The 14,643-nt window shown below is 38.7% G+C and overlaps 3 protein-coding genes across 3 annotated transcripts; 2 read left to right on the top strand and 1 right to left on the bottom strand.

Moving 5' to 3' along the window:
• Window positions 1–2,627: 2,627 nt before the first annotated feature.
• LOC108099727 lies at window positions 2,628–3,857 on the top strand. The gene is made up of 3 exons (XM_017203350.1): window positions 2,628–2,687; window positions 2,747–3,067; window positions 3,693–3,857. The coding sequence occupies exons 1-3, from the start codon at window positions 2,628–2,630 to the stop codon at window positions 3,855–3,857; spliced, it is 546 nt and encodes a 181-aa protein (XP_017058839.1).
• A 996-nt stretch (window positions 3,858–4,853) lies between these two features.
• Window positions 4,854–5,394, top strand: LOC108099726 (the record flags this gene model as incomplete). The annotated part of the gene is made up of 2 exons (XM_017203348.1): window positions 4,854–5,174; window positions 5,242–5,394. Coding segments are annotated over 2 exons (474 nt in total), but the record flags the coding sequence as incomplete, so codon positions are not given.
• A 2,197-nt stretch (window positions 5,395–7,591) lies between these two features.
• LOC108099750 (protein terminus-like) lies at window positions 7,592–9,070 on the bottom strand. The gene has a single exon (XM_017203379.2). It carries the CDS (start codon window positions 8,888–8,890, stop codon window positions 7,601–7,603), a length of 1,290 nt encoding a protein of 429 aa, XP_017058868.2. The 5' UTR covers window positions 8,891–9,070; the 3' UTR covers window positions 7,592–7,600.
• Between the last annotated feature and the right edge of the window lie 5,573 nt (window positions 9,071–14,643).

A 14,643-nucleotide genomic window follows, 5' to 3' on the forward strand; every position in this document is an offset into this window, starting at 1 on the left:
TAAATAATTGTAAATTATTGTAAATAGTTGTAAATATTTGTATATACCATAGCCCAGGTCCATATCCCATATGTACCACACCTACCCCATCTTCTAAACGCCCGGTTATGCTCAGATGGTCCTGAACGATTCCGGCGACAATAATAAATATCGAAAAAAAGGATCCTGGTTTTAGGGCTTCGAAAAATGTGCTCAAAAATTCCAGAAAGAAATAGGGGAATGTTGTCAGGGTTGGGCCATATTTTGACCTATGCCCATAAGTACTGAACGATTGACAATTTAGAATAAGTTTTTACATATTTGGAAAGGTACAAGCAAGAAAAAGTGTTCACCAAAAATAGAGAATTAAAAAACAAAAGCAAAAAAAGTTATAGGCGTTTGAAAAAAAAAAAAATGTCAGGGTTGGGCCATCTTCAGAAAATCGATGACAATATCGTAACGTGGTGGAATAAAATTGAATTCAGGAAAATCTAACATTATTTTGCTCATTCAGTAAATTCGCATTTTTGCGCACTTCAGGTGAACTTCTCTCTTGCATTCAATGTACGCAACAGAGTTGTTGCGATTTGTATACCGTGGCATAGTTTCCAAACAAATAATGCAGAAATCGATGTCTTCATCTTCATCAGAAGAGAGTTTATTCTGCACTTTCTTTGGGGGACGACCACGATTCGCTGGTATTTTTTGGTGCATGCTTTCGGTGCAAAAGTTGTTCTTTTTGCTCGTTGTTTTTGTCGAATAAAAGTTAGAAATAATTTCTTTGTCTCATTCAAAATTCACTCTTTTGCATATTTTTGCTACAAAAGACTGAAATATTACAACAAAAATCGAAAATATAAGAATAAAGAGTAAAAATTATGACGGCCCAATCCAAACCCTGACGACATGCGTTATTAATCTATTATGGTATGACATATCCAAACTATATCTGCCAATGTAAATATATCTTAGTGTTTTGTAATATAACAACTATATTACGTATTTTTATGCTCAACTTGCGGATGACATGTTGCAATTTTGAGTTATGACACCTTTTTGGCCAGGTTAGGAAAACTTTTCCGAACACTTTTCCTTGACATATCAACAAAACGTAGAAAAAAAGTAATCCCGAAATGAGTAGTCACTTGGAAAGTTTCTTGTGACCGATAGAAGTTTATTGACACGCACTAGTACGAATATCCAAATTATTGAGATGGCCCAAGCCTGACAACGGTCCAACCCTGACAACATTCCCCTACAAATTATTTTCGGAGTTACAGAAGAAATAGTGAAATATGTAGTTTTTTCGAGTTCTCCTAATTGGCGGGAAATATAGAAAAAAAAACTTAACGTCCAATCGAAACAAAACAAAAAGTATTGCATTCAGGATAAAATTCTCTTCTAGATGAACCAAAAATACCTTAAGCCTTAAAAGTTATGATAAACCTTTTTTTATATCCTTGCAGAGAAAAGGGAATGCAGTGAAGCAGACACCTCAGACCCCATAAAGTATATATATTCTTGATCAGCATCACGAGTAGAATCAGAATACGTCTGTACGTCTGTCCGTCTGGCCGTCTGACCGTCTGTCCGTCTGTCTGTTTCTCTTCAAACTAGTCTCTCAGTTTTAAAGCTATCTTGCTGAAACTTTCCCAAAAGGTGTGTAGTTATTGCACGCAGTATATAAGTCGGAACGAGCCGGATCGGCCGACTATATCGGATAGCTCCAATACGAGAGAATGAAATAAAAAATTCTCAGGCCGTTGTTTTTGATCAGATCGACTTGAATTCTTCCAGATGGCGTTTTCTAACTACTATTGAATTTCGGATTAAATTTTATCAAAATCGGATAACTCGATCAAAAAATATATATAGAATTAATGGAAATAAATTGATAACATCGTGGTTTTTTATCCCATGAGCATGATTTTTGGAATATCAAGTTTTTTAACAACTCTTATATTGAGAAAAAACTTTCATAAAAATCGGACCACTATAGTCTATAGCTGTCATAGGAAAGATCGAAAAATCTATATAGAAATAACGGAACTAAAATTATAACATCGTGGTTTTTCATCAGACAAGTATGATTTTTGGAATATAGAGATTTCTTTCGACTCTTGAATTACGGACAACTATATCATATGGCTCCCATATGATCTATAGTCGAAAATATGGAAAATTAATAGAAAAATCGTTATAGCTTCGATGTTGTTTAGCCTTTATGCATTTTGTTCGACATATTTTATGACTGCAAGGGTATATAAGCTTCGGCTTGCCGAAGCAAGCTTCCTTTCTTGTTATATTATGAGAGCAAACAAGAAGGGAACACAGAGATTGGGAGGGACTTCCTTAATGTCAAATTTCAATTTAAGGCATCGAATTTTAGAGTACAGTGGCCTTCCGAAGAGTATAAATACATATTGATTAGCAAATTTTAAACGGAAGATTAAATCAAAAAAGATAAATACCTATATGAATGCGAAAATATCTAACAAGGCAATTATTTGAAATTAATTTTATAAGATCTTAATCTCGTAGCAAAATAACAACGAATTTAGTGAATTTTTCATGCGGAAATTATTTTGATCAGCAAACAGGTGAGTTCATATCACTTTTCAGTAAACTAGCGTTTTAGTATAGGAGAAATGTGGTCTAAATACGTTCTTCTCTTTGGGGCAGTTTTTGTCTTTAACATTGCAGTGGATGTGAGTGAACAAAACATAAAGTGATTGGCTTGTGAATAGAAATGCATTATTCGTTACAGGATGCAGTTGTTTTCAAGTTTACGAATTTCCAGTGCAAGAGTTACAACGAATCGTGGTTCGTTTTCAACTATTACCGTCTGAAAGCCGTCAGTCGGGACAGGGTTTTGCTCAATTTGAATGCAACTATTCTGCATCCGGCTTACAACGGTACACTTCACGTAAAACTCTATAAAAGGGCCAATGGTTTCAAGCCATGGCTACTGGAGACGACTATTGACCCATGCAGGTTTATGAAGAGGCGTTATGATCCATACTTAAAAATCGTCTACAACATCTTCAAAGAATTCTCAAACATTAATCACATCGTCCCTACGTGGTTAGTATAACGAATTTATTTATATTAATTATACCCTTGCAGAGCAAAGGGTATTATTATTTCGGTCAGAAGTTTACAACGCAGTGAAGGAGACACCTCAGACCCCATTATGTACATATAATATATACATATAATCTTGATCAGCATCACGATCTGAACCGAAATACGACTGTATGTCTATCCGACTATCCTCATGTCCTCCCGTCTGTTTCTATGTTAACTAGTCTTTAAGTTTTAATGCTATTTGGCTGAAACTTTACCAAAAGTTGTGAAGCAACAAATACAGCACGCAGTATATAAGTGGAAACAAACCGGATCGGGCGACTATATCGGATAGCTCCCATAAGCAAAAAAAGGAATTTACGCTCCGTTGTTTTTTATCCTACGAGCACGATTTTTAGAACATCGAGTTTTTTTAATACCCTTGAATCGAGAATATCATATGGCTTTCATATCAACAATCGTCGAGAATATAGAAACTTCACAGAAAAATCGGCCTAGCTTCAAAGTGGTTTAGTCTCTATATATTTCGTTCGACATATTTGATGACTGCAAGGGTATATACATACATAAGCTTCGGCTTGCCGAAGCTAGCTTCCATTCTTGTTTGGCAATAACACACATCACAGGGGCATCAAGTCATCAAAGATTTGTATGTGAATCCGGAGTTAATAATTCTACCCATTCCATCTGGAGAGTATTTGCTGACGGGTCGCTGGAATTTTGATAAGAAACTTATATTTGGTACCAATGTAACTTTTATTTTTATGGAAGATCTTTTAAAAAGAACATAGAATACAATTTCCGTTTTATGCAGTATTACAGTCTTTTTAATATCCATATCCGTTTTTTGTATTGGTAGTATATCAAGTAATATCGGTTTGATGGAATGTTTAAACAAAGTACAATATGTCACAAAAGTGTATTCGCATGAAGATTTTATAATTATTTTCACATTTTTATTAAAATAAAACAAGTAAGCTGCGTACAGATGAACTTAATGTGCATTTTGAACATTTCAGTATCAAAGTTTCCGTATTTGCAGATGCGAGTAGTCGTGTTTATAAGAGTGGTGAGAGTGGAATAACCTTCGTGTCGTGCCGATCACTAATAAATACATCAATTTGTTGGCATTATTTCGGTGTATCCGGCTGAATTGTTAAAAATTTCGCTCGTATAAGCGGTTTTAAAAGCGGCCAAAATATGTGTCATATAAGTTTGTATGGGGACCATCTAAGCCATGGTAGAATAACTATCATGGTAGAATAACCCCAATTTTTTGGTTTTTACCCAAAGCTGCCCTTCAGGACTCGCTCCCATATTGCTCTTCTTTCAAAATATTTTTCTGAAATGTTATATGTTACGCCTTGTATGTGCTTGCTGCATTAATTGCAACAAGTATTTTTCAAAAGCACTCAAGGGTTAACGTTTTGAAAAAAAATCGTCCGCGTACAACCTCTCACTTCGAAAACCCGAGCTAGTTTTAAAGAGAAGATAAAATAAGAAAATATAAATACAAATATGGACTAAATATCAAACGAAATGAATTTTATTAGATCTTAATCTCGTAGCAAAATAACAACGAATTTTAGGCATCTTTCATGCGGAAATTGTTTTGATCACAAAACAGGTGAGTTTATCCCACTTTTCAATAATCCAGCATTTTTTGTAGAGGAGTGGTCTAAATACGTTCTTATCTCTGGAGCAGTTCTTGCCTTTAACTTTGCATTGGATGTGAGTGAACAGAACAAAAAGTGATTGAATTTTTACTACAAATGCTATAATCGCTACAAGATGCAGTTGTTTTTAACTTTACGAATTTTCAGTGCAAGAGTTACAACGAATCGTGGTTAGTTTTCAACCATTACCGTCTGAAGGCCGTCAGTCGGGACAGGGTTCTGCTCAATATGAATGCAACTATTCTGCATCGGTCTTACAACATTCAAATTCACGCAAAAGTCTATAAAAAGGCCAACGGTTTTAAGCCTTGGGTATTGGAATCCACAGTTGACGCGTGCAGGTTCTTAAAGAGGCACTATGATCCATTCATAAACATCATCTACAATATCTTCAAGGAATTCTCGAACATAAATCACACCTGTCCCTTCATGGTAATAATAACAAATTTATTTACAATAATTGCAAGAATTATTAATGGCAATAATATCCACACCACAGGGTCATCAAATCATCAAAGATTTTTATCTCAAACCGGAACGATTAATTCTACCCTTTCCATCTGGAGAGTATTTGCTGAGGGGTGGCTGGTACTTCGATAAGAAACTCATATTCGATACAAATGTCAGTTTTATTTTATGGAAGATCTGCTAAAAAGAACATAGAATCATTACTTATCTTGTTGTATATAGTAGTTCGACGATGGTTCATATGAAAGCTATATTATTATATATAGTCGTCCGATTTTTATGAATTTTAAATCGAAATTAAAGAGTCGTTAGAAACTATGTATTTCAAAAAATTTGCTCTTTTTCCTATGGTAGCTAAATGATATATGTAGATGTCAGATTTTTATAAAATCTTTTTCTCGATTCAAACGTATTTAAAAAACTTGATGTTCTAAAAGCATGGTCGTGGGCTAAAAAGCAAGGACGTTGTCATTTTTTTCATTATTTATATATATATTTTTCGATCTCTCCTATGGCAGATAAATTATATAGTTATCCAATTTTGATAAAATTTAATTCGAAATTCGGCAGTAGTTAAAAAACACCATCTGGAAGAAATCAAGTCGATCTGATCAAAAACAACAGATCATATACTGCGTGCAATAACTACACGACTTTTGGTAATGTTTGAGCAAGATAGCTTTAAAACTGAGAGACTATTTAAAGAGAAACCGACAGGAGGACAGACAGACCGACGGACAGACGTACAGTCATATTTCGATTCAGATGGTGATGCTGATCAAGAATATATATACTTTATGGAGTCTGAGGTGTCTGCTTCACTGCATTCCCTTTTCTCTGCAAGGATATAAAAAAAGGTTTATCATAACTTTTAAGGCTTAAGGTATTGTTGGTTCATCTTGAAGAGAATTTTATCCTGAATGCAATACTTTTTGTTTTGTTTCGATTGGACGTTAAGTTTTTTTTTCTATATTTCCCGCCAATTAGGAGAACTCGAAAAAACTACATATTTCACTATTTCTTCTGTAACTCCGAAAATTATTTGTAGGGGAATGTTGTCAGGGTTGGACCGTTGTCAGGCTTGGGCCATCTCAATAATATGGATATTCGTACTAGTGCGTGTCAATAAACTTCTATCGGTCACAAGAAACTTTCCAAATGACTACTCATTTCGGGATTACTTTTTTCTACGTTTTGTTGGTATGTCAAGGAAAAGTGTTCGGAAAAGTTTTCCTAACCTGGCCAAAAAGGTGTCATAACTCAAAATTGCAACATGTCATCCGCAAGTTGAGCATAAAAATACGTAATATAGTTGTTATATTACAAAACACTAAGATATATTTACATTGGCAGATATAGTTTGGATATGTCATACCATAATAGATTAATAACGCATGTCGTCAGGGTTGGACCACTTTTGTAGTCAGGATTGGGCCGTCATAATTTTTACTCTTTATTCTTATATTTTCGATTTTTGTTGTAATATTTCAGTCTTTTGTAGCAAAAATATGCAAAAGAGTGAATTTTGAATGAGACAAAGAAATTATTTCTAACTTTTATTCGACAAAAACAACGAGCAAAAAGAACAACTTTTGCACCAAAAGCATGCACCAAAAAATACCAGCGAATCGTGGTCGTCCCCCAAAGAAAGTGCAGAATAAACTCTCTTCTGATGAAGATGAAGACATCGATTTCTGCATTATTTGTTTGGAAACTATGCCACGGTATACAAATCGCAACAACTCTGTTGCGTACATTTAATGCAAGAGGGAAGTTCACTTGAAGTGCGCAAAAATGCGAAAAAGTTATTTTATATGTCAAAACTGCAACTCTGAATCATTTTCTTCAACCGACTAATAAAATATCCCGAATAATAAAATAAATGAACAAAATAATGTTAGATTTACCTGAATTCAATTTTATTCCACCATGTTACGATATTGTCAACGATTTTCTGAACGCCTATAACTTTTTTTGTTTTTGTTTTTTAATTCTCTATTTTTGGTGAACACTTTCTCTTGCTTGTACCTTTCCAAATATGTAAAAACATATTCTAAATTGTCATTCGTTCAGTACTTATGGGCAGAGGTCAAAATATGGCCCAACCCTGACAACATTCCCCTATTTCTTTCTGGAATTTTTGAGCACATTTTTCGAAGCCCTAAAACCAGGATCCTTCTAAATTTTTTCTTCGTCTTTCTTGCGCTAAAAAGTATGCTTTGAAATCGTGTTTAACTATTTTGTTGCTTTTAAATAATTATAAAGCGGTACTTTCTTTGTAGTTTCGGATAACTTATTAGTTGCTCCTAGAAGCACTATATAGACCGCTGAAAAAGGATCCGCACCAGAGAAGAAACGAAGGCGTGTTTTAGCTTATAGTTAGTGTTTATTCAGTAAAATTTACAGGGGCTGCTGTGCTGGGCGTTGCTGATGACGACGCACGGGCCGTGCTGCACCTTCACGGAGCTCTCGCTGCGCCAGTCGCACTCGATGGGCACGAACTGGCCCTTCCGCATCACGGTCTTGGGCTTGGTTATGCCGTAGCAGGCGTACTGGAAGACGCTCCTCGAGATGGGCAGGCACTGCTCGTAGATCTCGACGATGTCCGCGTGCATGCTGTCCACGGAGAAGTCCTGCCCGCAGCGCAGCTTCTGGTGGATGTGCAGCTTGCTGCTCCGCGAGAACTGGCTGCGGCACCTCCGGCAGTGCAGCTCCTTCGCGGGCGAGCTGCAGGAGTCCCTCGACGGACTGACCGACTTGACGGGGGTGGAGAGCTCGTGCAGCCGCCGGAACTGGCCCATGATGTTGTTCAGGATGAGGAAGTTCTTGTTGGGCAGCTGCTGCAGGGTCTCGCTCACGTGGTAGGGCACCACGTACAGCTCCTTGGTGGTCTTGCACTGCTGCAGCCCGTACAGGTTCACCCGCATGTTGGGCGGGAAGTAGCCGTTGCACTCGCGGAAGTGCTTCAGGTAGGCGGAGCGCAGGCTGGCCAGCTCCGCCTCGCTGGTGGAGGAGGCCGCGGGGGTGGCCAGGCCCTCCTCCTGCTGCAGCTGCAGGGGCAGTGCGAAGAAGGGAGCTTCTCCCTGGCTTTCCGCGTCCACTCGAATCCGCTTCACCTGGACACGCAGCCTGGTGATGCTGCACTCGGCCATCCCGTACTCGCTGCTGCAGTTGAGGTAGTTCTCGATCCGCTGCATCAGCATCTCGTAGACCACGCCCACGCACTCGTCCACGTCGAAGTGGTGGTCCACCCGGAGGGATCCGCTCTGGAAGATCAGCACCTGGTCCATGGCGTTCACGTAGCAGGCCAGGCTGAACTCCACCGCCACGGTGCTGTTCTGGAACATCCAGCGGAGCAGCTCGGGCACTCCCCTGGCACAGGTCTCGCCCACGAAGTGGTCCAGCTTGTCCTTGGAGCTCTCGTCGCAGAAGAAGAACGTCTCGATCTGGCGGGCCTCGATGATGTCCAGGACCGCCTGCTGCTGCTTGGTGAGCTGCAGGCCCTGGGAGGCCTCTCCTCCGCGGAGCCAGTGCTGGGAGGGCGGCTCGTCCGCGTCGATGCAGCTGTAGCAGGTGGCGCACTCGTGCAACTGCCCCTGGGCGAACCACTGGTGGTGGAAGGTCTGCGTCGTCTTCTCGTTCGAGAACACGAAGCTGGAGATGGGCTCGTCGTCGAACATGGCTATGGAGATTTCGAGTGGCTTATGTGACTTTTCAAACTGAAGATGGTGCGACTCTTGCGATTTGCAAAGCTCTCAAAGTGGTTGCTTCAAATGAATATTAGCAGTTCTTCCAATAATTAGGAATAGTAAGATCACTTCAAAATCTGTTGCAATTACTCAGATGTGTCTAGGACTGGATTCCACTGATGACTGATAGCTTTCCCTTCTTCAGACTGGCTTATATACAACCCATTGGTAAAGGGTAACAGGTAGTCGGTGGCTTTACCTGCCCCAAATTCTTCTTTTGAACATCTGTTCGTAGGATTATTCCGTTACCTAATCTATTTATTGGCCCTTGGGTTATGCTAATAATGGGAAACAACGACAGATGCGTTATCATAAAAGTTTTAAGGCAACAAGGCTTGTTGGTAATACTTTACTTTTCAGTTGCAAAATTTCTGATCGGCTTGGGTACAGAACTTCAAAAAAATGTTTACTACTTAGTGTTTTGAGGTAATTACAAAATGATGAATAATGTTGTCATGCAACTACCAGTTAAAAACCCCGAAATTGCAAAATGCTATCTGAATAGAAAGCAACTATTTCAGGTTTTCTTAAAGTCGTTTTTGCATATTCATCACCAACTCAACGGAGTGGCTGAAGGCAAAGAGATCAACCGAATAGAGGGAATAAACAAACTGCAACCTCACCACCTCGTGCAATTTGCAGCAGTCAAACGCAGGGATGACTGTACAGTGGAGTCCGGGGAAACAGCCTCCATCCGCCCCTTTGAGCCGTTTCCACTTTTGCAGTTTTCCGTTGTCTTCGCGGAAAACCAAGTGCACAATGACCGGCGGAGAAAGGACTGTGGAGAAAGGACACTGGACAATGGCCACCGCGTGGCAAGTGACGCGACAATGGCGACGGCGATGTCCTGCCACAGGATCTGGAGCTCTAGAGCTCTGGAGCTCTGAAGCCAGTCCCACAGCAGTTGCTTAATTTCCGTTTCCGCTTTTCACGCTTCATTGTCCGCTTTGGTTTAGGTTTTGGTTTCGGTTTTGGTGTTGGCGTTGGATTTCTCCTCGCAGTGCTTTTCCCACTTCCACTCCCTGCCATTTAAAGCCACTTTCCAGTGAAATATGCTCGCAAATTAACAAAGGCAATTAGAAGGTGCTTAAAGCGAAAGAAGACAATAATTATTTAACCGAGTTTTGCTGTGCGCTGGCCATTCATCTGGTTTTTATTGCACTAAAGTTTAAAAAGGGACTTTAAGTTAAACATTAATATTTGCCGGCAATTATAAGACTCTCTTTTACTAAGCGCTCTAAAAAATAAATAAAATTAACAATGTTTAAACATTGAAAGCTAATTAGTTAAACAACTACAATTTCTTCGGAATTTCTCTTATTTTTTATTTTAACTTATAACTGCACTGGTTTTAAAGTTGCTAGAATTGTTCTACATAATATAAAAGTCAAATCTTTTAATAATTGATGAAATGTACCTTGAATAATAAAGTAATATTTAAACAAAATTTATTTGGTCTTGTCTTATTTAATTGTCTAATTTTGTAAAGCCCCATTGTTGATTTAAATTGTAAAAAATTCCTATTAGATATATAATCCCTATTCAGATGCAGTTTAAAATGCCTAGAGCCTTCACGATTCGGCTCCCTTTAATTGTGTCCCCTACTTTGTTGCAAATGTTCAACTTTTTAGCTTTTATTTATTCTATTCTCTTATTTCTTTGTGTTTTTTTCGCAGTTTGGGCATTTGGCTGGCATGTAAACAATGCCACAGAGCAGGACAAAAACTTAATTAAGTCTGTTGCAGCCCGAGGGTGGAGGGGTTGGCAGCAGTGATGTTGTTGTGGCCGAAGTCAGTGAACCTCGAAGAAGCATGGCAAAAAGGCTTTCCAGTGGCAAATAAAAATTGTCACAAAGTTGCAGTGCGGTGACTTTAACTGACACCGGTTCCATTGCCAAAGGGGCAGTGACTAATCCGCATCCATCAGGTTTGCACTCAAAATCAAATCAAAGACCGAATGCAAAATGTATTTGCTCTGCTCAGTGTGAAACCGAAAGCCAAACGCCAGTCGTATGCAACGGGCAATCAACCGGACACCCGGATGCCCAACGGATATAGGATGATATATACTACGTATATACATATATAGTACTCGTATGGTACATATATCGACCCGTACTCACACCATGCGTATCCGGGTCATACAAATTTCAAACTGCAGCAGGGACATTCACTCACTTTCCTTTCCCCTCACTTTCCTTTTTGCCGGGGGAGAAAGGCCTTCGGGCATGCTGCTTAACAGCTCAGCTAAGGGTCGTCTAATGGATGCTGCAGGACACCTGTCCGCATCCGGGGGCCAAGGTTGAGGTCCTGGCGATCCGGCAAATCCTGCAAAATTGAGCTGGACGAAATCTGTGCATTCGGCATGTCCTGCTCCTGCTCCTCTGCCATCGCTATGTGTTGACATTTTGCGAGCTTTACTCATATTTTTTTTATCTTCCTAAGCTTCGTTTTTGAGCTGGCTAACGACAGGATCTGAAACAAGTGTCCTGCTCGCATATTGGGCTCCTCGTAGTTGGTTTTCTTCATGTGAATTTCGCACATCGAAAGGAAAAGAAAGACGAGGGCGAATGGGGAAAGGAGAATTTTCTTCGCAAACCCATGAATAATGCTAATTGAGTCACAAACTGTTCAGTGAATTCCAGTTTAATTTTAATTCTCTACTTGCCGAATTCTAGGATTATTTACTTTACGTTTATAAGGGTTTAAACCATCAAAAGTTTTCATTTGCTATTGGCAGATTTATTATACCATTGCAAAACAGATGTGTGCAACATCATCTGATTCGATTTAAACTTGTTTGTTTGCCATCTGGTTGTTTCTTGATTCTACTAGTCTCTCAGATTTAAAGCTATCTTGGTGTAACTTTAACAAAAGTTTGGTAGCTATTGCATAAGATATCGCCTTCATCGCATAACTGGACTCTTAAGCTTTAAATAAATGGTAACAAGATGCAGTTAATCTAATGAAACAAATTTAAATAGTTAGTTAAAATGTAAGGAAGCAATTGTGGCAGCGATCATCGAATTGTATAGCGTCTACTCCGATATCATCTACTCCAATATGGTTTACCTAGGAGCGAGACCAAAAACAAAACAAGGTAAGTACTTATTTTATAATCCAATTTATTTAACTTCATATTTATTTTTCAGATTTGTTTAGTTCCCTGTTTTTTAATTATTCTCTGCATCCTAGTTTTTATTTTTAAAACTTTATTTCCTTCAGTTTCAATAAATGTTCCACTAAAGCGTTAATCCTATTTCTAGATTTAATTTCTTAGAATTTCTAACTCCGCTGAAAACATCGCCAACTTACTATTCTGGACTTGTTCCGTAAATGTAATTATTCTTGCGTTTAACTGCATTTAACAATATTTTAAGTTGCGCCACTTTATTTTCATAGCGTGTTTTTTTAGTGAAAACTTTTCCACTTTATTCAGGCCAAGCCTATGGGGGAAATGCGAATGAAAGAAAACGTGTAACTTGGTTGCAATTTATGTTAAAATTCCCATATTCACGAAACTACCAACAACGAGGATGGAGCCCACCACTTCAAGTGTCTGGCTGAGATGAAAATTGCCATAAAAACTTTGGCTGTCTCAATGGCAAAAGTCGTCAACAGCGTCGTCGTCGCCAACATTGTCGGCGTCCTTTTAGCCTCCTTCGTCCTTTTTAGCCAGAAATCCTCACAGACGCCGCACAGACGGAGGTAAAAGTGCTGGGTGCTGAAATACGGAATAAGTCTAAAACTGTGGGCGGGTCTGGGATTTGAGGTGTCGACTGGGCCACAATTTGTCAGCAAGTTTTGCTAACAACTAAATTCCATGCTTGGTTTGAGTGCAATTGCATTGCCTCCCCGCTGCATGCGAATTATGCAAATTTTCCGCCCTTCAGCCCCTTTCACTTTCTCACCCACTGGGTGCAAGGTCAACGAATTAATGCCCTTTCATTCCGCGTGCATCGGGTGAAAGCTAAAGCCAAAGCCCCAACTAAAGCTGAGCCAGCATCGCCGGCTGAGACAGCAATTAAAATGCTTTAGAATTCGGATGGCTGTCAGTCAAAGATTGAGTCACTTGTAGTCATCATCCTTGTTTAACAGCAGCTAGAAGCTGGGTGTCGTTAGATGGATGTCGTTAGATGGATTCCAATGAGATGCCACTTGTGGGTTCGCATTCGATGCCAAAGGAGGAAAATGCCGTTCAGAAAACTCTTCAGTGCACCCGAGAGCTTTGTAAGCAATTCGCGGGGTGCTTTTAGTGGGAGTAGAGGGTGTTTTGAAATTGAAAGGGGGCCAGGAAAATAAAAATGCAGTGCGACTTCTAATTAAAATATTTATCTTACCAAAAAGAGTGTGAACTTGTTTACAAAGTATTTGAACAACTGTGAAAATGCAACAAAAACAATTATTAAAATTTTCCACTTGTTATAAAAGTATTTCTGCAGTTTACAGTTCCATTTAAAGTCTTCTATTTTTTTAATGTTAGGACTATGCCACCCGAAAAATTGATTTTTATAAGACTCAAAATTTAGTTGAAATAAACTCTTTTGCTTGGTAAGGTATATACCTAATATTATTTATTTAAATATTATTATGTGAAGGGTATTGAATAACCTATAACTAAGTGAGAGCCGTTTGCAACTCATTTTCGCATCTTATTTTCTGCATAATTTGCAGTCTTTGTAAACGAAATGAATTCTAGTGTTGACCTTGTTCTCTCGCCACATGCTTGGCTAATTAATTATGCAACATTTTTGGGGGTCACGTTAGTTGGGCGGAGAACGAGGCATATGGTTAGCTAGTCTGTGCTAGATTTATCTTTAATTTATTGCATTTAATTGAAATGCATTTCGAATGAATTTCTGGCCAAAGGACCAAGTGCTTTCATTGTTATATGTTTGTTGCTCTGCCGATAAAGTTGTCTGCACTTATGGCTTGGTGTTTAATTATTTTGCAGATGGTTGGTATTATGCAAATCCTAGATGCGTACATTTTGCAGAGCTCCGGACCGATTTGTATTCTACTTAAAAAGTTATGCATCAAATCAAGGGAAAATCTTGTTGGGTTAAAATATCTCTTTGACATTTCCATCAACTTTTCCTGGGAACTTTTCTGTTGCATACTCAATATCTTCTTTTTACGTTCAAGCAGCTACAAAATTTAATCATTAATTTCCAGTCACCTTGAACACCGTCTCTCAACTTTTCCCTCCATCTTTCTTGTCTTCATCACCATTTTTTAGCTCATTGTAAATCAGTTTAGCTGCTCGTTTGAATTTTTCGCATAAAAAAATCATTGATTACTTTATCTTGAGATGCTTTTCATTTGCTCAACTGTTTGAGCATCGCAGCTCCTTCATCCGGTTTCCTCTTTTGCTAGCTTACGCCAAATGGATTTCTTAATAAATCCTTAATCCTTCTAAGACTCGGCTTTCAATTTTACCTTCGCTGCCTTTTCCATTAATACAACTCTCGTATTTTTCGCCAGTGTTCTTTATTTCATTCTCTCATTAAATTGGAAAATTCGATCAATCGTAAAATTCATTTACGATTCGCACGTTCAGCACATGGACAGTTGATGGCGAACTCAAATTGAAATTGTTTGAATTTAATTCCCATTGATTTGCTGGTGCTATCCATAGTATTTATTGCCATTTTCACCTTTTACGATACCTTTAAGGAAGTACGA

This window comes from Drosophila ficusphila, unplaced genomic scaffold, assembly GCF_018152265.1.
Source record: "Drosophila ficusphila isolate 14025-0441.05 unplaced genomic scaffold, ASM1815226v1 contig_106, whole genome shotgun sequence".
In the NCBI taxonomy this organism is placed as follows: domain Eukaryota; kingdom Metazoa; phylum Arthropoda; class Insecta; order Diptera; family Drosophilidae; genus Drosophila; species Drosophila ficusphila.

Coding starts and splice junctions, on each gene's coding strand:
- LOC108099727 (XM_017203350.1), top strand. CDS start 2,628: ATGTGGTCTAAATACGTTCTTCTCTTTGGGGCAGTTTTTGTCTTTAAC. Junction 2,688..2,746: donor TCTTTAACATTGCAGTGGAT/GTGAGTGAACAA, acceptor TATTCGTTACAG/GATGCAGTTGTTTTCAAGTT. Junction 3,068..3,692: donor ACATCGTCCCTACGTGGTTA/GTATAACGAATT, acceptor CACACATCACAG/GGGCATCAAGTCATCAAAGA.
- LOC108099750 (XM_017203379.2), bottom strand. CDS start 8,890: ATGTTCGACGACGAGCCCATCTCCAGCTTCGTGTTCTCGAACGAGAAG.